At 41.3% G+C, this 24,687-nt stretch overlaps 1 protein-coding gene across 3 annotated transcripts in view; it reads left to right on the forward strand.

The window, feature by feature from the left end:
• The window catches only part of MAP3K5 (mitogen-activated protein kinase kinase kinase 5), a 270,104-nt gene that overhangs the window by 215,103 nt on the left and 30,314 nt on the right, over positions 1-24,687 (forward strand). For all 3 annotated transcript variants that reach the window (XM_077289289.1, XM_077289290.1, XM_077289291.1), the window contains exons 17-21: positions 5,086-5,222; positions 8,839-8,944; positions 10,735-10,892; positions 11,624-11,801; positions 14,517-14,537. In XM_077289289.1, the coding sequence (XP_077145404.1) occupies positions 5,086-5,222; positions 8,839-8,944; positions 10,735-10,892; positions 11,624-11,801; positions 14,517-14,537 (600 nt within the window). The remainder of the gene's footprint in view (positions 1-5,085; positions 5,223-8,838; positions 8,945-10,734; positions 10,893-11,623; positions 11,802-14,516; positions 14,538-24,687) is intronic.

Consider the following 24,687-nt stretch of genomic DNA (forward strand, 5'->3'; position numbering starts at 1 on the left):
CTTACTGTTGGGGTTCCTCAAGGATCAGTCCTAGGCCCCCTCCTCTTCTCTTTGTACACTGCCCCTATTGGACAAACAAATCAGTAGATTTGGTTTCCAGTACCCTCTCTATGCTGATGACACCCAATTATTCACTTCTTCTCCTGATATCACGCCTGCCTTTTTTGAAAACACCAGTGATTGTCGTACCGCTGTCTCTAACATCATGTCCTCCCTCTATCTGAAACTGAACCTGTCAAAAACTGAACTCCTCGTGTTCTCTCCCTCTACTAACCTACCTTTGCCTGACATTGCGATCTCCGTGTGTGGTTCCACAATTACTCCCAAGCAACATGCCCACTGCCTTGGGGTCATCATTGATTCTGAGCTTTCATTCACCCCCCACATCCGATCATTGGCTCGTTCTTCTTATCTGCATCTCAAAAACATTTCTAGAATTCGCCCTTTTCTTACTTTCGACACTGCAAAAACTCTTACTGTTTCAATTATTCATTCTCGTCTGGACTATTGTAACTCTCTACTAATCGGCTTCCCTCTTACCAAACTCTCCCCGCTCCAATCTGTCCTGAATGCTGCTACCAGGATTATGTTCCTCACCAACCGTTACACCGATGCCTCTACCCTGTGCCAGTCATTACAGTGGTTACCCATCCACAAGAATCCAGTACAAAACTATTACCCTCATCCACAAAGCACTCCATGGCTCAGCACCACCCTACATCTCCTCCCTGGTCTCAGTCTACCACCCTACCTGTGCTCTCCGTTCTGCTAATTACCTGAGGTTAACACCCTCAATAATCAGAACCTCCCACTCCCGTCTCCAAGACTTTTCACGTTCTTCGCCAGTTCTTTGGAATGCACTAGCCAGGTTAATAAGATTAATTCCCAATCCCCACAGTTTTAAGAGTGCCCTAAAACCGCATTTGTTCAGACTGGCCTACTGCCTCAGCGCATTAACCTAACTATCCCTCTGTGGCCCATTAAAAAAAAAACCCGTGAACCTTAATCAGGTTCCTCACATCATGTTCTCATATATTTCATGCAGTTAATAGCACTCTGTGTCTGTACTGTTAAATACTTAGGCTGTTAACTGGTTCATGCAGCTTTACATGAACACCCGATCCTTACACTATGGCTGGTCCGAACAACGAAAGCAATTGTTACCATCCACCTCTCGTGTCTCCCTTTTTCCTATAGATTGTAAGCTTGCGAGCAGGGCCCTCACTCCTATTGGTATCTATTTTGAACTGTGATTTTTGTTATGCTGTAATGTCTATTGTCTGTGCAAATCCCCTCTATAATTTGTAAAGCGCTGCGGAATATGTTGGCGCTATATAAGTAAAATTATTATTATTATATCCTAAGCAACAAGAGCGCTCTTGTTAATTTTGGTGATGATATCTACAAGATCTGAATATTCTTTATCAGTAGCATATGTAGCTTCGTACATTTATACAAATAGAGGAAAAGGCTGTGACAGCAAGGCCATGTTCCCACATAGCGAAAATTTTGTGGACCAAAATCCTTTGCATTTGAAGCTTAAAGAAAAGTGGATGCGATTACATAAAAGCACATGTCTACTGTGCCTTAAAAGATGCTGCACAACTCTACGGTTTTACCCATAGATGTCTATGTAAAGCTTGGGAAAAGAAATGCATCATGCAGAATCATGATAATTCTGCACTGTAGACTGCATTAAAAATTATATCACACATAAGAAAAGGGAAACACATGCAATAGCAATCTGCTCTGTTTATTTGTGTTCAGGCACCCACGGAGAACATGCAAAAAAACTTCATAAGAAAGAGCACAGTTCTACGTCATAGCATGCCATCATGGTGTAGGACTGCACATCTTTTTATTTATTATTATTATTATTATTATTCATTTTTATAGCGCCATTTATTCCATGGCGCTTTGCATGTGAAATACGGGGCAAATATAGACAAATACATTAGACATGAGCAAAAAAAAACAAAAAAAAAAAACAAGGCACACGGGTACGTAAGGAGGGAGGACCCTGCCCGCGAGGGCTCACAATCTGCAGGGGATGGGTGATGATACACTAGGAGAGGGCAGAGCTGGTTGTGCAATAATTGTGGTAAGGCAATATAACAATAAAGAATGTATATGCCAGTTATGTTCTAATTACAATCTACTATATAATTGTCTAAGGGTCACTTCCATCTTTCTGTCTGTCTGTCTGTCTGTAACGGAAATCCCAAGTCGCTGATTGGTCGCGGCAAAACAGCCACGACCAATCAGCGACGGGCACAGTCCGGCGGCAAAATGGCCGCTCCTTACTCCCCGCAGTCAGTGCCCGCTCCATAATCCCCTCCAGTCAGCCCTCACACAGGGTTAATGGCAGCGTTAATGGACCGCGTTATGCCGCGGTGTAACGCACTCTGTTAACACAGCTATTAACCCTGTGTGACCAACTTTTTACTATTGATGCTGCGTATGTAGCATCAATAGTAAAAAGATCTAATGTTACAAATAATAATAATAATAATAATAAAAAGGTTATTCTCACCTTCCGACGTCGCGCGCTGTCCTCGGCAGTGCAAGCGGCAGGTTCCGGTTCCAAGGATGCTATGCGAGAAGGACCTGCCATGACGTCATGGTCATGTGACTGCGACGTCATCACAGGTCCTGCGCTCATACCAACCCTGGGACCGGAAGCTGCCGCGTGCACCGCACACAGGCGCGCCAGGGCTTCAAGGGGCCTTCGGAAGGTGAGTATATGTTTATTTTTTATTTTAAGTCTTTTTTAACCACGCATATAGTGCCCACATTGCTATATACTACGTGGGCTGTGTTACATACTGCGTGGGCTCTGTTATATACTACATCTCTGGCTACATATACTATGTAGCTGGGCAATATACAACGTGACTGTGCAATATACAACGTGACTGTCCAATATACTACGTGGCTGTGCAATATACTACGTGCTCTGTGTTATATACTATGTGGCTGTGCAATATACTATGTGGCTGTGCAATATACTACGTGGCTGTGCAATATACTACGTGGCTGTGCAATATACTACGTAGCTGTGCAATATACTACGTGCCTCTACAATATACTACGTGGCTATGTTATATACTACGTGGCTCTGCTATATACCACGTCGCTGACCAATATACTACATAGCTGTGCAATACACTACGTGACTGTGTTATATACTACGTGACTGTGCAATATACTACGTGCCTGTGCAATATACTACGTGGCTCTACAATATACTACGTGGCTATGTTATATACTACGTGGCTCTGCTATTACCAAAGTGGCTGACCAATATACTGTACTACGTGCCTGTGCAATACACTACATAGCCACGTAGTGTATTGCACAGCTATGTTATATACTACGTGGATGTGTTATATACTACTTAGCTCTGCTATATACTACGTACGCTGTGTTGCATACTACGTAGCTCTGTTATATACTACGTAGCTATGTTATATACTACGTCGGTTGTGTTATATACTACGTCACTGTGCAATATAGTACGTAGCCTGTGCTATATACTACCTACATATTCTAGAATACCCGATACGTTAGAATCGGGCCACCATCTAGTAAATGTATAAATGTGATTTGGCAACATTTATGCCGTGAGGCTGGGTAGTCAAGAGGTCCAAGGTCAAATACCAAGAGCGTTCTTCATACACAAAAGGTGAAAAGCAAAGGCTTAGTAGGGCATAGTTGGAGGTCAGAATTCCCCGAAGGTAGCAGATCAAGACAAAGGACCTAGGCAAACAGTTGGTCAGAGGCAAGGTCCAAAGTCAGGCAGCAATAGATCAAAGACAGAACTCTAATAAGGCTGGTTTCACACTTGCGTTTTTTACCGCTGCGTTTTAGCGCTAAAAAACGCATGCGTTTTTTTCTATACTTACATTAAAAACGCATGCCTTTTTTTGCATGCGTTTTGATGCGTTTTTGGCAACGCATGCGTTTTTTTATGCTTGCGTTTTGTTGCAGAAATGCAACCTGTAGTAATTTCTAGCGGCGTTTTTTTGCCGCAAAAAACGCATTCGTTTTTTCGCGGCAAAAAAATGTATTGCTGTCTATGTAAACGCATGCGTTTTTAAGCACATGCGTTTGCATGCGTTTCTATAGAAAAACACAAGAAAACACAAGAAAAAACAAGAAAACCCTAACCCTAGGGTTACTAGGGATCCTAACCCTAACCCTAAGGTTAGGATCCCTAGTAACCCTAGGGATCCTAACCCTAACCCTAGGGATCCTAACCCTAGGGTTACTAGGGATCCTAACCCTAACCCTAAGGTTAGGATCCCTAGTAACCCTAGGGCTCCTAACCCTAACCCTAGGGATCCTAACCCTAACCCTTAGGGTTAGTTTTAGGATCCTAACCCTTAGGGTTAGGATCCCTAGGGTTAGGGTTAGGATCCCTAGGGTTAGGGTTAGGATCCCTAGGGTTACTAGGGATCCTAACCCTAACCCTAGCTATTTCTGTTTATAGTGGGTTTTCTAGTTGATTTTGATGATTGGCAGCTGTCACACACTTCTCAGCATGCGTTTAAAAAACGCAAACGCAGGAAAAAACGCATGTAAACGCGACAAAACGCCGCATTTTTTTTTCTGCATGCAAAAATGCATCTGTCTAAAAAACGCAGCGTTTGCACGCGTTTACATGCGTTTTTTTTAAAAACGCTGCGTTTTTAAACGCAAATGTGAAACCAGCCTAAAGAGCAAGGCAAACATGCACCATTGAGTTAAGGCTACAACAGGCAGTAATCAGGCAGACAGCCAGCTAAATAGCCAGGGAATCACTGAGAATAGGAGACACCTGTAGGAAACCCAACATGCCCCCGTCCTGATTGCACGGGTGGACTGTCACTCGCAACACTGACAGCTTAGCACACTCCAGCCTCAGATTGGATGGCAGAGCTGCCACTCACCACACTGAGTGGAGGAATTATGGCACCACATTGGCAGATATTACATAATGAGTCCCATCATGTATCTTATGGTCATATTGTGAACTAATATGGTTAATATTAACTACTAATTTTTTGTTTACAGCTAATAATGTGACTTTTTGTTTTATTACAGGAAGCCTGTCAGCACTTCTGCGATCAAAATGGGGACCTTTGAAAGACAACGAACAAACTATTGGGTTTTATACCAAACAGATTCTGGAAGGTTTGAAGTATCTTCATGATAATCAGATAGTACATCGAGACATTAAGGTCTGTTTTATTACAGTGCTGCAAATATATGTATTATTTTGTGTTGTGTAATTGGCATCCTTGTATGGAGCTGTGCCAAGGACCAGGTGGTCTATTCTAGATAGAACATAAATAGTAGAAGAATGGCACAGATCTTTTATTCAAAATGTATGACCGCACATACATTTCTGCAAACATGTATATCATGAACCCAGTTAACTATTAAGCTAATTATATTATAATTTTTCCCTAGTAAAATATATACACTGGCTTGCAAAAGTATTAACCCCCTTGGAATTTTTTGTGTTTTTGTTACCTCACATTCTGGATTTTTTTTTTTTAAGGTTTGCGTCAGTTCATTTAAAGAACATGCCCACGACTGAACATATAGTTTTCTTTATTTTGTGACACAAACAAACAGGACAAATTAACTAAAAACTTCAGTGCACATAACTAATCACCCCCCCTCCCCTAAAGTTATTACTTTGTAGAGCCTCCTTTGGAAGCTATTACAGCTGCAAGACGCTTTGGTTAAGTCTCTGTGCTTTCCTCTTCTAACTGATGGGATTTTTGCCCATTCTTAAAGGCAAAACTTCTCCAGCTCATTCAAGTTTGATGGTTTCCTCTGGTGAACAGCAATCTTCAAGTCTGACCACAGATTCTCAATTGAATAAAGGTCTGGACTTTGACAAGGCCACTCCAAAACATTTACACATTTCCCCTTAAACCATCTGAGTGTTGCTTGAGCAGTATGCTTTGGATAATTGTCTTGTTGGAAGGTGAAGCTCCATCCCAGTCTCAAATCACTGACAGACTGAAACAGGTTTTGCTCAAGAATGTTCCTGTATTTCGCACCATCCATCTTCCCCTCAACTCGGACCATTTTCTCTGTCCCTGCTGTCAAAAAACATCCCCACAGCATAATGCTGCCACCACCATGTTTCACTTTGGGGATGGTATTCTTGAGGTGATGAGCTGTGTTGGTTTGGTGCCAGACATTGTGTTTACCTTTTGTGGCCAAAAAGTTAAATTTTGGTCTCATCTGACCACAGCACCTTCCGCCATATATTTTGGGAGTCTCCCACATATCTTTAGGCAAACTCAAAATGAGCCTTACAATTTTATGTGTAAGTAAAGTGGTTTTTTCTGCCCACTCTTCCATAAGGGCCACCTGTATGGAGTTATTGTGGTCGTATAGACAGATATTCCAGTCTCTGATTGGGAACTCTGAAGCTCCCGCAGAGTTACCTTTGGTCTCTGTGCAGCCTTTTTTTGTTTAATGCCTTCTTGTCTGGGCTGAGACTTTTTGCGGGCGTGCCTCTCTTTTTACAGGTTTGTTGTGGGATCATGTTCTTTCCATTTGATGATCATGGATTTGATGGTGCTCCGGAGGATCATCAGAGATTTGGATTTTTTTTTATAGCTCAACCTTGACTTCTCAACAACTTTGTCCTCGTCTTGTTTGGAGATCTCCTTGATTTTCATGGTGGTGTTTGGTTGGTGGTGACTCTTGCTTAATGGTGTTGCAACCTCTATTGCCTTTCAGAAAAGGTGTGTATATACTGACAGACCATGTGACACTTACCGTAGATTGCACACAGTTGAATGTCCTTTCACTAAGCATGTGACTTATGAAGGTAATTTCTTGAACCAGAAATTTTTAGGGGCTAAGTGACAAAAAAAGGTGAATACATATGCATATGCCACTTTTTAGTTATTTGATCCCATAAATTTAATGCCTATATTTATCTCACTTCACCAACTTAGACTATTAGTTCTGATGCATCACACACAAACTGGATTACAAAAATATTTAAATACAGGTTGTAATGTAACAAAATAAGTAGAAGCCAAGGGGGTGAATACTTTAGCAAATCACTGTAACACAGTACCACCTGACTCTCGTTTCTCATTTAGTGTGCAGTGTAAACAATCTAAATCAGTGTTTCTCAACTCCAGTCCTCAAGACCCAACAACAGGTCATGTTTTCAGGATTTCCTTAGTATTGCACAGATGATAATTTCATTACCTGCTCAAGAATTAATTCCATCACCTGGGCAATACTAAGGAAATCCTGAAAACATGACCTGTTGGTGCGTCTTGAGGACTGGAGTTGAGAAACACTGATCTAAAAGCTCTGCTACTTTGTGGGGTGAAATTATCTTTAGCTTTGCTTAAAAGATCTCTTAAGACCTCTTTTTCACACTTCAGTCTTTTTGTTTCCGTCACATTTGGTCGTTTTGTGGAAAAAAAAAATAAAATGGATCCAGCAAATGTTGCTGCTGTATCCATTTTTTTCTCATAGACTTGTATTAGCGTCGGATTGTGACGGATGGACTTCCGTTTCATCCGTCATATGACAAATCCGTCTTAAAAATCTGTGTCCGTCGGGCAGAGATAACGCAAATAGAAACTTTTTTGTGTACGTCAGAAAATCGTCGCTGTGTGTCAAAAGACTGAATCCAGCGACGGACTCCGTTTTTTGTAACTGGAAAAGTATCAGAAATCCTTCCGGGCATGCTCATTCAGGGAAAAATCAATCTCTCTCTCTCTCTCTCTCTCTCTCTCTCTCTCTCTCTCTCTCTCTCTCATAACTTTGAGATCCAATCTGCCCATATATATTGCAGATTTTCTTTTTGTTTCTGGAGGATAAAGGTGAGTTTTACATTCACCATAGATCAAGAAAGGCATCTCTTAAATTCTGCAAATGGGAGGAGACTACTTTTCCAACCATGATCAATTGTTTGATTAACCTCTAAGAAGATGTAGGAGATGAAGGCTTGAATGTGCCTAAGTGTATGGATGATTCATTTGTTCATGTCTCCCCGGGGCCTTTGGAAACATTGTGTCTCATTAGGATAGATCTAGTAGGGTCTAATCAAGAATATTGTGAATTTCAGACTGGTCGTCTTTGTTCAAAAGTTGTTAAAGTTCAGGATTTGGAAGAAGAAGAGATTAGGGATGAGGCAAAGTTTTTCAGCTGGCGATATCTAAAAATCTCTGAGTGGGGTACACGTTAGTATTCCTGAAACACAGGAAGTTATATTACCCCATGTGCAGAAAGGAGTTGAAAAAACCTCAGTCACACCTGCCAAGATCAATGCTAAAAACATTGAGGAGTCATTTAGTCCTGGAGGAAAAAGTGGGACATCTTTTAAGGCCTTGGGCCAAAAGTATTAAGTTCAAACAAGCTTCCTAACCATAAATATGGATGGCCTATCCTTAGAATAGACATAAATGTGTTATCGGTGAGAGTACAACACCTTGGACCCCCAAAACAGCAATAAAGGCAGTGTCTAATACAAATGTTAATAATTTTAAAATAGAAATATTAATGGTTACATGGTTTGTTACCTATTTATAAGATTCTGTTCGCATCTACTTCCACTTACAAGGGAAGCCATAGTGCTCTACTGGATATGTCGTGCATTGTTGACTTACAATGAGATCCATCATGTTGACAACAAGAATAGCGATGCATGCAGCTCTATTCCTCCAATCGAATATGATGGAATTAGCAACAGAAGCTCAAAAATGAATGTCCAATAGAAATGAGTTAAATGCCTTAATCACAGCGATTGTGCGCGATGTATGAATGAGATCAAAATGATAATTACAAATCTTTTCTGTATTTTAGGGTGATAATGTCTTGATAAACACATATAGTGGGGTGTTGAAAATCTCTGATTTTGGTACATCTAAAAGACTTGCGGGTATCAATCCAAATACAGAAACATTCACTGGTAAGACTATTGTGCATTATCTGTTAAAAGATATCACTTTTTATCACATCTGCCATTACTGCTGTCTGTGCCTTATATTTAGGCAATGTTCACATAGTAAAGTATTTGGTCAGTATTTTACCTTACTATTTTTAAGCCAAAACCAGGAGTGGGTGATAAATACAGAAGTGGTGATTTGTTACTCTTCTACTTTTTCCTCTAATTGTTCCACTCCTGATTTTGCCTTACAAATACTGATGTAAAATTCTGACCAAATACTGAAGGTGTGAACATGACCTTAAACTGGGACACCAGAGACCAGCCCATGCTCCAGAGATGAGCATGCTCATCTTCTGCTCCCTTCATTGTCTATTGGATTGCTGGAAAAAGCTGAACACAGCACTCAGCTATTTTTGGCAGTCTCATAGACCATGATTAAACTAGAGATAGAGCATGCTCGCCTCCAGTCCATTGAAAACTGGGTTTGGCCCCCTTCACACATCCGTGTTTCCAGTAAGTGTGGCATCCATTTTCACATGTAAAGAAGACACGTATACACGCACACCCATTATAATCTATGGGGCTATATGCACATGTCAATGTTTTCACACAGACCGTGTGAACCACACGTGTATCCATGTGAACCACACGTTGAATTGTCCGTTTTTTTTAGCACGGATGACTTAAAGTGTGACACAGACCGGAGTAGAATGCAGAATAGAAATGACAGATGTTTAGGTGTTAAAGGGAATCTGTCACCCCTAAAATCGTATATGAGCTAAGGCCTCCGGCATCAGGGGCTTATCTACAGCATTCTGTAATGCTGTAGATAAGCCCCCGATGTAACCTGAAAGGTAAGAAAAACAGGTTATATAACAGGTTATATTATACTCCCCCTGGGGCGGTCATGGTTCGTTTTAGGTCCGGTGGGCTTCGCGGTCCGGGTCCAGCGCATCCTATCTTCATACGATGATGTCCTCTTCAGGTCTTCCTGCCGCGGCTCCGGCGCAGGCATACTTTGTCTGCCCTGTTGAGGGCAGAGTAAAGTACTGCAGTGCGCAGGCGCTGGGCCTCTCTGACCTTTCCCAGCACCTGCGCACTGCAGTAGTTTGCTCTGCCCTCAACAGGGCAGACAAAGTACGCCTGCGCCGGAGCCGCGGCAGGAAGACAAGAAGAGAACGTCATCGTATGAAGATGGGAGGCCCCGGACTAGACTGCGATTCCCATCGGACCGGACCGCAGCCCAGATTAAGAACAAGGGGAATAACTTGGAGATGCGACTGGCCATGTGCCACCAGCAACATTTCTTGGAGACAGTGTTTTTTTTTACAGACCACAGCAATTATTGTTGCGATATTTAAAATAGAAGGCAGGTCACTGACGGATCAAAAAAAAAAACCAACATGTTGGTCTAAAATAACCTCAGAGAAAAGAACATTGCCACTCATAAAGGGTGTAAATTCCTAAAAGATGTGGGTCCCTCACGTTTCACTTTCTACCCTATACTGCTACATACAAAAAAACCTTCCAATTTTATCTTAGCAAGTGTCTAATTTTCTGCATTGGGTACCAGGCTACAAAACAAAACAGTTCTTTTGTAATCCACAAATGTTAGATGATTTTCATTATTATATTTCTGTTTCTCCAAAAAGGGCACGAACACATTCTTGGCATTGATTAATTTCTAAAGTTCCTAAGTACTTTTAAATAGGTTTATTCTCCTATTCATAGTAAACAGAATCATTATGTTTTTGGCTTAGAGGTTTCATATATATTTTACCTTGTATAAGTAAATCAATCTTACTTTTCAGGCACTCTTCAGTACATGGCTCCAGAAATAATAGATCAAGGACCAAGGGGATATGGGAAGCCTGCAGACATTTGGTCCTTAGGCTGCACAGTTATAGAAATGGCTACAGGGAAGCCTCCTTTTTATGAGCTAGGGGAACCACAAGCTGCCATGTTTAAAGTAAGTGCAATGTGCAATTCTAACAATATACAAATGCCCTAGATATATTTTTAGAATGAAGCCCGCTAAGCAAAAAATAAAGTAATTGCCTTATTTTCTTAATATAAACTTTTTGTATTTTGCGCCAATTTGAGGTTTCTCCATGGATGTTTTTATTATGTCTGCCATGGCAACATGCCTTGATCCATGCAAATGCATTTGTACTGTAATTGTTACGTCTATTTTACTTTGGTACCAGGAAAGAATAAATATCTGGTCTAAACTAAATATATTTATATAGAAGGTGTATCTGTTCTTGGCATAGTCATTGCAATCAGAAAAAAAAGTTCAAACTACATGGTTAAAGGGAACCTGTCAATACAAAATCACATTCAAGTCAAGCATAGACGCTCGTTGCACCCTTGGTGTGCTCAAGCAGTTCAGTGCTTCTTCCTACCTACTTGTGTTCCATCCATCTCTGCTCCCTTATGATTTCTGTAAAGCCAAATCTGTCCATCAGGGAAGAGGAGGGAGGAGATGGATACAAAACCAGTAGATGGGAAGGTTAACTGAACTGTTTGGCCGTCTGTGCTTGAATTTGACAGTCATTTTGTGCTGATAGACTCCTTTTAAACTATTATAATTAAAAAAAAATAAAAAATCAGCTATAATAAGGATCCCTTAATAATGAATTACATATTTTGTGACTAAATCTGTCTGTTTAATTTATTGCATCATTTTTTTTTCTATAGGTCGGTATGTTTAAAATCCATCCAGAGATCCCAGAATCTATGTCGGCAGAGGCCAAGGCCTTCCTTTTGAAATGTTTTGAGCCTGACCCTGTGAAACGTGCTACTGCTCCTGAGCTTCTTATAGATGATTTCTTGAAAGTTTCAATGAAAAAACGAAGGTCCAATCTTAAACTGTCAGGTGATTTACAGACCTTATAAAAATACAGTTCATGAAACAGATTATATCTCCTCTAATCAGCAAACCAGTGCTCTATTTATTTATTTTTCTTATATAGCACCATTAATTCCATCGCACTTTACAGACATCATCACTATCCCCATTGGGGCTCACACAATCTAAAGACATGCTGATAGGGAATTTAGAGTGTGGCAGTAAGCCAGGGAAACCCACACAAGCATAGGGACAACACACAAACCCTTTGCAGATATTCTCTTTGGTGGGAAGTGAACCCCCAGTGCTGCAAAGCAACAGTGCTAACCAATGAGACATGATTATCAAAATAATTTAGTTTATAATTAAAGAGGTACCGTTAGATTTAGTGGTGCTCCTCATTTCCCCACTGCAGAGTTGCTTCCTCTATTCAATTCTATAAACATTCATCAATGTAAATACATGAAGGCCCCAATTTGTTAAAAAAGTTAATCAAGGGCGTACTCTTTCATTGGAATGGTAAACTGCACTGCCTTATCCCCCTATCATTAATCTTGTGTATGGGCATATGATAAAAGGCATATGATAAAAATATTGCAGTTTTGGAAATAAATTATTCTGAGTGTCTGCTGGTCATGTGATGGATACGCTGTTGCAGGACCAATTCCAGGGGCAGTATTTGTTAGAATTAAGGCCCCGATTCATTAAGACATGCATTTAATACCTCAGTCACAATAAAAAGCATGCAGGAGTAAGATTCACCAAATTCATCAGGAGGCACACTTATTAAATTCGGCACATCATATCGGTGGTGTGCACCACTGCACCTAGCCAGAAAGGTGTAAGAGACGGTGGCACCTTTCCTGCATGACATGCAGGCGTAGCCACACCCTGCCGCCTCCCAGGCCCCGTGCACTTCAGCAGAGCTGCTTCAAACTGGCGTGAAAGCACCTAAAGTCGCAAAATTTTTGTACAACTGTGCACAAAAAGTTAGCAACTGTTAAGTGTTTTACAACAGATGTATATGCTCCAATGTCCTTTAATGAGCCATCCTAGGGGAACCAAGGTTAAGCGAACTGCCTTGTCAATGCCAATTAAAGGAATATGCAATTGTAGCGCCCCCACTGCCGCAGCGCCGAGGGGTACCCGGTACCGGGCCTCTGGGTCTCTGCTTCTGGGGTTGTCACGGCGGCTAGGCCCCGGCCCGTGACCCTGCCGTGGGGCGCACAGTGAATGGGTGGGTGTGGATGTTGGTAGTGCAGTTGTGGGGTGCAGGTCGCGGTAAATAACGAGGACACCAGGTTGCGCAAGTCCGGCCGGTCCAATGGCACCTCCAGAGTTCACTTCACAGGTGGAAATCGGTGCCTTCCTTCTTAGCGCTATGTGTTGTAGTCCTTCCCTGCTATGCTTACGGAAAGTACCCCACAACCGTTGTGTCTGTTTCTCGTGTTCCCTCACAACTCGATTAACTGATCTTCTGCTAATCTTCCGTCCCTTCCTGATGTTACAGTTAGAACGGCACCCGTTTGTCGGGTAGGCCTGGAGTTCTTCCGGGACCCTAGAGACGCCCCTCTCCCGCAATTGCCTCCCAAGACTTCATAGGTGATTTAGGTGAGACAGCCCGCCTGAGACTGACTGTCCTGCCGCTGTTTAGAGTATTGCTTGAAGCTGTCTAATGAAATACTCCCTCGGCGTTCCGGCCGCCGGTAGTGCGCCTCAGTAGGATGTTGCTCCGGTCTTACAGCACGACCCCTACTGGTATTCTCCTATTGCTTGATCTCGTTTCTCACTCAGCACAATCTATCTCGCTTCTAGTCCTTTCTTGGGTCCCGCCGCTTCCCGGAGCTGGCGCGGACCCGTTACTTTCTTTTCAATGCCAAGCCTCTGTCAGGATCCCACCCCTGACAGAGACCCTACTGTCTCTTCCTCCACAACACCCTCTGCCACTAGGTGTTGCTTCGTCCAATCCAGTCAGCTTTCTCCTCTAACTTCCTGCCTGACCCCCAGTTTACCCACTATGGTGGGGAGTGGCCTAATGAATAGAACCCTTAGCTCCCCCCGGAGGCCCAGCTGTGAAATCTATTGGTGTCTGTGATACCTGATCAGATGAACTCCTTCAGTGCCATCGGACGCACCATGGCTCCCCATAGTGGCGGAGCCACAGTACTGAAACGACCAGGACTCTCGGGCGCTGCACAATCATGACTACCTTAACCTTACAATGTCCCCACATTGGACACACATGATGCCTTTTATAGCCAGCTGAACGTACCTCCGCAATAATTAACATAGGATCATATTGTAAAAGGTTCTCGAGTAGTGATGAGCGAATATACTCGTTACTCGAGATTTCTCGAGTATGCTCGGGGGTCCTCCGAGTATTTTTTAGTGCTCGGAGATTTAGTTTTTCTTGCCGCAGCTGAATGATTTACATCTGTTAGCCAGCGTAAGTACATGTGGGGATTCCCTAGCAACCAGGCAACCCCCACACGTACTTATGCTGGCTAACAGATGTAAATCATTCAGCTGCAGCGCAGAAAACTAAATCTCCGAGCACTAAAAAATACTCGGAGGACACCCGAGCGTGCTCGAGAAATCTTGAGTAACGAGTATATTCGCTCATCACTATTCTCGAGTTGTGATTAATATGGACAACTTATATCAGTTAATTATAAATAATTATCTTACATAATCTAACAATATTAATATTTTAACCTTCCATTTTTTCTTCTCTCCTTACAGTCCTTTCTCCTGGATCAAATGGTAAGACTTTGCTCCATCACACTTTACTATACCCATGGGTATAATTTACAAAAACTGCCATTACATTTAATGTTTTATAAATAACATACACAATTATTATTAATAAGTCCACCATTATAATCTGTGTAAAAATAAGGACATAAAAAAGGATAGTGACAGGCACAGTGTTAAGGGGCATCAGTAAACTTATTTGATATGTATTGCTATTCTCCATACTGTATATGTACAACTGAGTGTGCAGTGGACGAGAGCACAATCTAAGGCCGGGTTCACGCTTGCGTTTGGCTGGTCTGCATATGGCTGCGTACGTACTCCCTTAAGCTCCGCCTACACCCCGCCTACTTCCGCTTGCATCCTGCGTACCTATCATTGGATACGCTGGGACATGCATTGTATGCGTCCGCATGCGGCATTTTGACGTGCCCGCCGAACAAATTTTCTTGCAGTCGGCGGGCACGTTACAACACATGTCCCTGCGTACCCAATGTTAAAGGGAACCTGTAACCCCCCCAGACGTTTGTAACTTAAAGAACCACCTTGTGCAGCACTAATGCTGCATTCTGACAAGGTGGTTCTTTTAATTCTTGTTCCTGGCACTGCTGCAATAATGGTGGAGGAGGCGGCGTGCAGAGGGCATGAGCGACGGCTGTGGTGCGTCTGGATTAGGGGGGAAAGACCTGCCCCCGTGGCGATTTCAAGGTATGAGGGACAAATTTCAAAAACGATTATTGCAGCAGTGCCAGGAACAAGAACTAAAAGCCACCTTGTCAGAATGCAGCATTAGTGATGCACAAGGTGGCTCTTTTAGTTACAAACGCCTGGGGGTGACAGGTTCCCTTTAAATATAGGTACTCAGGACTCATGCGGAAATAGGCAGAGCTTAAGGGAAGAAGTTCGGAAGTAGGAGGAGCTTAAGGGAAGAAGTACGCAGCCCTACGCACTCTACCCAAACGCCAGTGTGAAACCGGCCTTAGTGTATGTGCACACATTTAGCACATTTTTGCATGCTGTTTTACTTGTGTTTTTTCCTCATTAATTTGATTGGTTAAATAAGTGCTGCAGTCACAGTGAAAGACTTGACATGCTGTAGATTGGAAAAACACTTTGAAGGTTCAACTCTGTAAGGAAAAATATAAGAAGCATGAGATTTAAATAATCTCATCTACTTTGCTACTACTGTAAAACGTTGAGATTTTTCCACAGCAAAAACTCAATGTGTGAACAAGTCCTAACTGACCACTCACTTGTAACTACTTCTGTCAACCTAATGGCTAAATAACAATGCAATATCAAGTAATGTTGATTCTAATCCAGAAATCTTACTTTGCTTCTTTCTTTAACAACCAGGTTCCTGATGAAATGACAGTCAGTCATTTTCAATATTGTAATATAGCTCTGTTAGACTTTTCCAACAATACAGTTATTGTTCAAATACTGAAATTATCTAATGAAAATTCAATCATAAAGAAATTCTTATTGAAAATGTAACTGTCCAATGAGCAACATTTTGCAATAGCACCAACAACCAAGTTTTATGGAGTCAAGAACTTATTTGAACAATTATAAATAATACTAGATGGAGGCCGGTAATGTAACGATGGGGGCAGGCATGGGGCGCTGTTGTTGCCTAATGGCATCCTGTGATAATCTAATGACTTTTGCATCAGGAGACTCATGTGCTTGACGCCTACGCTTTTATGCATTGTTTTTGTCACAGCGATGCTGTTGCTCTTCAAGAATCTCATTTGCCCTTTGTTGTCTTCGACTTTGTGCCTTTGCTGCTTTCCTTTCATTGTTATTGGCGTACTTTTTAGGAGCAGCCATGTTGGTGTTGATATTTGCTTTTTAAAGGGGTTTTCCCACGAACAAAAATTAATTTAAAAATTGTCTGTGTCTGACTGCATACAGAACATACCATAGCTCTTGGGCAGTTGAGGAAGCAAAAGACAATACTGACATTACAGCAGGAGATCGCAGAGGATACATTTTGTGAGGTAAAATATTTTTTAAAAACAGTCAGTGAAATAATTTACCTCACAAAATGAATCCACTGTGATCCCCTGCTGTAATGTCAGTATTATCTTTTACTTCCTCCCCTGCCCAGGAGATGTGGTATGCTCCGTACACGGTCAGACACAGTCAATTTTTAAAATGAACTTTCATTCGTTGGAAAACCGACTTCCTCTGCCTGTAGAAACGTCGTGCATGTGCCGCCGGGATCAGCTGAATGATTCACTGCGAATTCACGCAGGCGCAGTATATCAGGCCGCCACCATCTTTGTGCAGACAGATAGCAGCGGTCACATTAAAACTGCGCATATGCTCCTCCTGTACAAAGATGGCGGCGGTCAGTGAATCATTCAGCTGATCCTGGTGGCGGCGTGTTCGCGACGGTGTTCCGCTGGTGGTACCGCGCAATATGTTGGTACCAGCAGCAGTTTCCCTATTGAGACCCCCATCAATTGGGTGTCCCAATATGGCGGTCGGTGAACTTCCTCCGCTTGGAATTCTGGGATACGGTGACTTCTGGACAGAACAGCAAATGAAAACATTACAAGGCAATTATATAAATAGATAGATATTTTTGTGCACGTGGACTGGCCAACAATTCATACAATTAGTCAGGAATTAACAAATTGTAACAATTGTGTTGCATATAAATTGGCTTTAGCCATGTTTAACACATAAACAGCTCTTGACACTCACTACACCTTCCCACCTGCTGATTTTCCATCTGTCTCCACACTCCCTCCTCTTTGACAGCTCTGGCTTCATACTACCAGAGCAGTGCAGAGATTGATAGAAAACAAGTAGGATGGAAGGTGCACTTAAATATTTGGACACACCTGGTATTGCAGTATATAGCATAAGCAATCAAATGAGGACTAAAGCCTAAAGTAAAAAATTAAAAATTTAAATTAGTCTCTTTTTTTCCCCCATTAAAACTAAAGAAATTTAAAACAAACTCCAAAGTCCAGTTTCTCAAAATGTTAAATTAATTAACTTTGATGTGTAAATGCCGTAAAATAAAAAATCTAAACTCTAGAATTGCAGTTTTCAGTCAACGCAAAAAAAATGCAATAGGAAATGTACAAAACATCTTATCTTTTCCAAAACAGTATTAATAAAAATGGTGGCTTTCCACACTAAAAACAAACTCTTACACAACTCCATTGGTGAAAAATAAAATCTTATCGGTCTTGGAAAGTTGTGACACAAGTTAATTTTTTATATATATATTTACAAATTTCCAAATTTTTTTCAACGGTTAAAAAATTAATTGTAGTGGTACTAACCTGGAGAATCATATTGCCAGCTCGTTTTTACAGCACAATGAATACCATAATAGCCTAACAATTACGTTGCACAATTGCATTTTTTTCACCGTACTTGAATTTTATTTTCCATTTTACAGTACATAGTGAATAGTAAATTGAATGGTGTCATTCAAAATAGCAACTTGTCCAGCAAAAATAAGACCTTATAAACCTATGTCAACCAAAGAATATGTTATGACTCTTGAAAGAACAAGAGGAAAAATGTAAGTGCAAAAATAGAAAATTGCCAGGTCCTCAAAGGGTTAATAATCTATAGGACATGTGACCTAAGCAGAAAATTTGCCCAAAATACCAATTTACATTGACTATACGAATGAATAGTAAACAGGTACAGACAATATTCTATGTAAAAACTAGAAGACCAAGTGGACTATCATGCAATAAATATATATGCAAGGAGAAGCAAGAGCTTTTAGATACAGTGAATAAAAAGCCATATTTTATTGAAAGTTCACATAAATCATTGAATACACAGATCATCAAAGAACACACATAAAGTGAAACATATGCAGGAAGAGAACAGGGGTACCAGGGCACCACTAATTGCAACTGCCCGATTGTGCATAGGAATCAATCCTTCTCTAAAGTGCTTGTGCAATAAGGTGTAGCACTGGCTGGCTTGCCTCCCTCAAAGAATATATAGAATAACTTGGGTCAAAATAAACCCATCATGCGGGAAAAACAAGCACTTACCGCGGACAGAGACTAGAGGACCCTGGACCGGGTGTTAGATAGCCCCGACACGCGTTTCACGTGTCCAATACACTGCTTTTTCAAGAGGAGTGAGGAAGTATAGCAGCAAGGACCTTTTATTTTCACATGGTGGGTCACATGGTATTTAGGGAGCCAATCACAGTGGTTATAGGTGGCGCATGCGCACCGCACATCTCAGGTTCTGGAGGTACAACAGAGCGTCACGCGTTACTGCGCACGCGCGGGGAGGAGAAAGTCCCCATGCGCGCGATCAAAGCACAAAGACGTGCCGCCGTCCACCAGAAATCCAGAGCGGCAGCGCGCATGCGCACAACCACTGCATCACCAACGTAGAATCTAGATCATGCAATAAAGCAAGACATCTGACGTACAAAAAATTAAATTATATCACTATGAGGGAGGGCAGATTGTAAACCACTAAAAAAGTACTAAATATACATAAAATATTTCTCAAATCAACTCCTCAACAATCAACCAGTAATTGGGTAGGGTACAAAACCAGCCCCAATATTGAGAAATTACAGGATTTTATTTTCAAGAACTAGAAAAGTATCTTAAAAACGTTTACAATTCTGACAAAATACTATGGTGCTTGAAAGTTTATGAACCTTTCAGAATTTTCCATATTTCTGTGTACATTTGATAGAAAACTACATCGGATTTTTACATAATTCCTAAAATTAAAGTGAAACAAATGAGTAAAAAATGTTAGCGTTTTATAATAAGTGGCAAAAGTTAGTGAACCTTTGATTTCAGTATTTGGTGTGACCACCTTGTGCAGCAATAACTACATCTAAAGGGTTCTGGTAATTGTTGATTGCCTGTCACATCGGCTTGGAGGAACTTTGGAGGCCCATTCCTCCCTACTAAACAGCTTCACCTCTGTTATTTTAGTGTGGGGGGTTGTTGCATAGTTTGGTCAAAGAAGAAACATGTGAGAGTGGATTATATGGGGTAATTCAACTTTTATCTTCACAGAACATGATGTACATGCCAGGGCTGTGGAGTCGGTAAGCCATAGTTGCGACTCTGACTCCTGGATTTTATCAGGTTCCGACTCCGGCTCCGACTCCTTCATAAATGGTCAATTCGTAACAATAAATTTACTGTTGTAAAATATTAACATCGTGCTTATTCAGTTTCTCACCATCATATAAGTAATCAGACCACTTAGAGCAAAAACTATATTTATTAGAATACAATTAGAATATAGCAAATAACTTTTATAAACTTTTCTAAACTCTTGTAAGTAAATATGCAATAAACACTGTTATGCAGTTAATAAGAAGAAATCTATAAATTTGTTCTCAGAAAAGGTGTTGCCTCTGTCAGATCCTCCTTCATGGATGCCCTCAAATCTGATCTAATTATTTTGAGAGCAGAGAACAACCTCTCTACACTAACTTGGGTTGGTGGCAAAGCAGTAACCACTCGGGCAACATCTCTGACAATGTCAGGATACAGAGGAATCGCTTGTTGCACTGTTATTTTTGATGAACGGTCAAATTTCTCAATTTCTTTTAGTGCACATGAAAAATTCTGCTGAAATGTACTGGCTGTGTTCTTTGATGGGGATGACTCATCTTCTATGCGGGAACGCTTTGCACGGTCCTTGTGATCCAAATATTTTTCTAAATTAAATTCTTCATCAGTTGATGAGGGTGAAGATGTGGCAGGACGACCAAATTCTTCTTGTTCCTCCTGACTGTTCTGCAACCCTTTCATCCTTACTGCTATTTCAAACAGAGCTTCTTTTCCTTTAGTTAGCTGTTGATCATCTAGAAGAATCCGATGCATTGGGTCTACATAAACAGCTGCCAAAAGAATGTTATTTTGTAATAGTAGCTCCTCTCTCCGTTTCATTGATGTAGCAATGCCACTTGCAATTAACCCTCCTCTTTGGGACAGGCGAAACATCAGGTTCTTCCACTCCTTTAAGAAAATACCTGGAGTTAAGTCCTCTGCTTGTAATTTTTTAGTCACTGTAAATGGGTGCTCTAGCAATTTTTCCAGCTCAGTCACCTGATTCCACTGACTTTCATTTAGCGTCAGTTGAGGGTTAGTCATGTCTACAAGAAAGGTTTTCAGTTCAACCAAGCGCTGAATCATTAAGTAAGTACTGCCCCATCGTGTGGCTTGATCAATAATTGCCCCTTTTCCAGCACGTCTCTTCAAAATTGAGTCCACTTTAGGGGTTCTGGCAAGAGTAGCCAATTTTCTCACCTTGCCAATCAGTGCAGCAGCATGTCCTTCTTGCAGACTGTCTCTTATAGCCAGCTGTAGCGTATGCACAACACAGCGCATGTGATGAATGAAAGAACGTATTGACACAGTTTCAACAAGATCATCTAAACTATCATGTTGCTGTTCATCTGAAGCAACTTCAGTTTGCTCCTCAGTTACAATACTGTGTTCCTCCATTTCAAACATTTCTGTGTCTGTGGACCCAGAATGTTCTTCTAGCTGCTGGTCACCATCATTACTCTCATTCATTAGCTTAATAGTACTTATCATATTTGAAGCATTGTCAGTTACGACAGAAAGAACTTGCTCTTTTTTAAGTTCATAGTCTTGCAGAACCTTTTCCACCAAGACCTGGAGAAACTCACTGGTCTGATGAGCTTTGGTGTCTTTTACTGCCAATGTCTTGGTAACTATTTCATTTTTGTCACAAACAAATCGGACATTGATGGCAAAATAGTTCACTCTGTGATGTGTGCAGGCATCCATTTTAAGAAACAGAAAGCGTCCCTTGAGAGTTTTTTTAAGTTCTTCCTTTTGTTTAAAAGCTTCTTCGATTACTAATTTTCTAATACTCTCTCTCTCCAGAGAAACACCAAGCTTGGGGGCCATTTCCCCATTCAGACACATAAAAGCTGGTCGTGAAAATATGAAATAGGCACACTATCCTTTACAACAAGCTCTATGATCTGTTTTTAAATGTATCTACTGTCATTGTCACAGTAACTTTGTCACTGACAAAATATCTTGCAACTGATTGCTGCAAAGTTCTCTGCTCCTTTGTTTGGCTGGAAGAGCTGGGCACTGGTTCATTGGTTTGGATGCAGTCTTTCTCATCCACTGCTTTCAGTACTTCTGGATGAAAGCGCTGTAAATGTCTCTTTAGATTAGAAGCTCTGGTAGGACAATTTTTATCTTTGCCTGAATATACACTGATCTTGGCTTCACAACATTTGTTTTCATCTGGATCATTTGTCATACACTGACAGACATAATGTTTTCTATCTTGAGTGATGGTGAAATGTTCAAATACAGCTGATTTAATGTGACGCTTCTTTGACATTCTCAGGTTTTTAATTCTGCATTCACAATCCAAATGACAATTGTTTTTCCTAAAAACAATTGTACAAAATTATTGCCAGGTTGTACAACTGATATAGTGGTCAGTAATACTGTTATTCCTCATGTACTCACAGTTAACTGATGCAAAGTTTGTTGAAAGGATAATACTTCTTACAGTCTTCCTCTTCTGAGTAGCTGCTGTGAGATGCTTGGAAGACGCACACCTAGTAAACATCTAGTCTAGAGGAGGAGCTTTACTACTAAGAATTTGCAACACATTTTCACTTTCAGTTTCATACATTGTAAGTAGGGGGGTTGGGGCAGCATGAGGTTAACCAAGTATAAGATTAGATAAGGGCAGTGGAGAACAGTGACACACAAGAAGTAAGAAATGTCTCTATCTCCAGCAGAACTGCTTATCACTGTTGTTCATAGTTTGATAGAACATATATATTTGAGTAACATTTATAAAATTCATATGAAAGTTCAATTATGAAATATTAATACATTTTTTTTAAAGCTGGAGTCGGTACATTTCTACCGACTCCAACTCCAACCGAAACTAACTCCGACTCCACGACTCCGACTCCACAGCCCTGGTACATGCGTCAGCTTCTTAAAGGGAGTCTGTCACCTCATTTTTTGCATATAAGCTGTGGCCACCGCAATTAGGAGCTTATCTACAGCTTTCTATAATGGTATGAGGTTTTTATGCTGTACTGCAGTGTTTTGGTTTTCTTTCTCTAAACATAATGCTTCTCACTTGCCAAGAACCTGCCAGCATGATTTTGTAAAGTAAAACATGGTTGTAATGACGCTGTAACACAGATTAAGTTGATACATTTAGTGAAGACATGTTCTTTTTTTAATCACCATCTGAAGTTTTCTTCCTAGTTACATTTAAGTGCACAGGGGCTGGACTATACAGTAGGTCTTCTCCTCCCTGTCTGTGATATCCAGCCCCTCTGCCTGCCTCTAGGTTTTGAGTGACCTGCCTTCTTTGTTTCAAATCTCAGCAGTGACCGGTCATTCCAAGACTGGAGGCAGGCAGAGGGGTTGGGGATTAACAGACAGAGAGAAGACACAGTATACAGTCCAGCCCTTGTGCACCGATATCTAATTAGCAGAAAACTTTAGATGATGATTAGAGAACACACTTATTCATCAAAAGTATCAATTTATTTTGTATTACAGCGCCATTACAGCCATGTTTTTACATTACTCTGTTGCATGCAGTGCCATCCATTGTCTAATAAAGGTGTCTTAATCTAGTATATATATGATCTGCTACGTCCTGCTTTTGTTTGTTCTAACATGTTTTTACATTACAAAATTGTGCTGACAGGTTCTTTTTAAACAAAAGAGCTCTGTGCAGGGCCAACGTTAGGGGCAGGCAGACCAGGCAGCCACCTGGGGCCCCAGCCAGTAGGGTCCTGCTAATATCGGCACACCACGCAGCCGATATGGGGCCCCTGAGTAAGAGCTACCTTCCCCACATTCAACTTACCGGCTTCATAGATGTCTATACAGTTGAAAGCAGTGATGGAGGAGAGTGTCATGTGACACTCCCTCTCCCATCACTCCCTCTCTGACTCTTTGTTTGCCAGTAGAGCTAATGAGATGCTCTGCAGAAGCCAGAGCAGTGGGGAACAAGGAGGAGAGGTAAGTATTTTGTGTGTGTCTGCTGCACTGTACTGTGCTGTGCGTGTGCTGCACTATACTGTGTGTGGGAGGCGTTATACTGTGTGTAGTTAGTTACACCAAGAACTGTCCTATAATAAGCAAGTAATGGCACTTTGGGGAAATAGAACAACACAAAGCCTAACTGTAATTAAACAGCAAAAAAACAAAGAGAACCATAATTAAAATTTAATTTTTTTTTCATTTATTGAGGAATATTATTAAAATGTTAAAAGACACAAATCATCAATACACAAAAAATACCCAGTAGGAGGAGGACCAAAGAAACCTACCCAAAAATTAATAATAAGTACACAAAGCTCCAAGCTGAGTAAAATAATAAAAACTCATTGCAAAACTGTGATGACAATATAACCATGCATGTATAGAGCAATAAACAAGAACGCAGGGTACTAGAGGTTAATAAAGTAAATAAGTGGCTATGGCATCTTTCAATAGTAATATCCAGGTCAAATGATGAAACCCTGCAAGGCAAATACTGTATAACCAGATACAGAGTTATACATGAGATAGAAATGTATTACCTAAGCTCAGGAGCCATAACAGCAATTAGGAGTAAAGGATAAAGAGTGTGGGTTGTCTGGCGGTTCTCCCTTGTCCCGACGCGCGTGTCTGCTGCACTATACTGTGGTGTGTGTGTGTGTGTGTGTCTGCTGCACTATACTGTCTTGTGTGTGAGTCTGCAGTACTGTACTGCATGTGTGTGTGTGTGTGTGTGTGTGTGTGTGTGTGGGAGGCTGCAGTATACTGTGTGTGGGGGTGTCACTATACTGTGTATGTGGGGGGTGCTGCATTATACTGTGTGGGGGGGGGCTGCATTATACTGTGGGGGGGTTGCACTATACTGTGTGTGGCTGCACTAAACTCTGTGGGGGCTGCTATATACTCTGGGGACCTGCCATTATACTGTGTGGGGCTGCATTATACTGTGTGTGAAGGGGTTGATCTATAATGTGTGTGGGGGCTTCAGTATACTGTGTATGTGGGGGTGCTGCATTATACTGTGGGGGGCTGCATTATACTGTGTGAGGGGGCTGCATTATACAGTGTGTGGGGGGGCTGCACTATACTGTGTGGCTCCATTAAACTGAGGG

The sequence above is a fragment of the Ranitomeya variabilis genome, chromosome 2 (genome assembly GCF_051348905.1).
Source record: "Ranitomeya variabilis isolate aRanVar5 chromosome 2, aRanVar5.hap1, whole genome shotgun sequence".
Classification (NCBI taxonomy): domain Eukaryota; kingdom Metazoa; phylum Chordata; class Amphibia; order Anura; family Dendrobatidae; genus Ranitomeya; species Ranitomeya variabilis.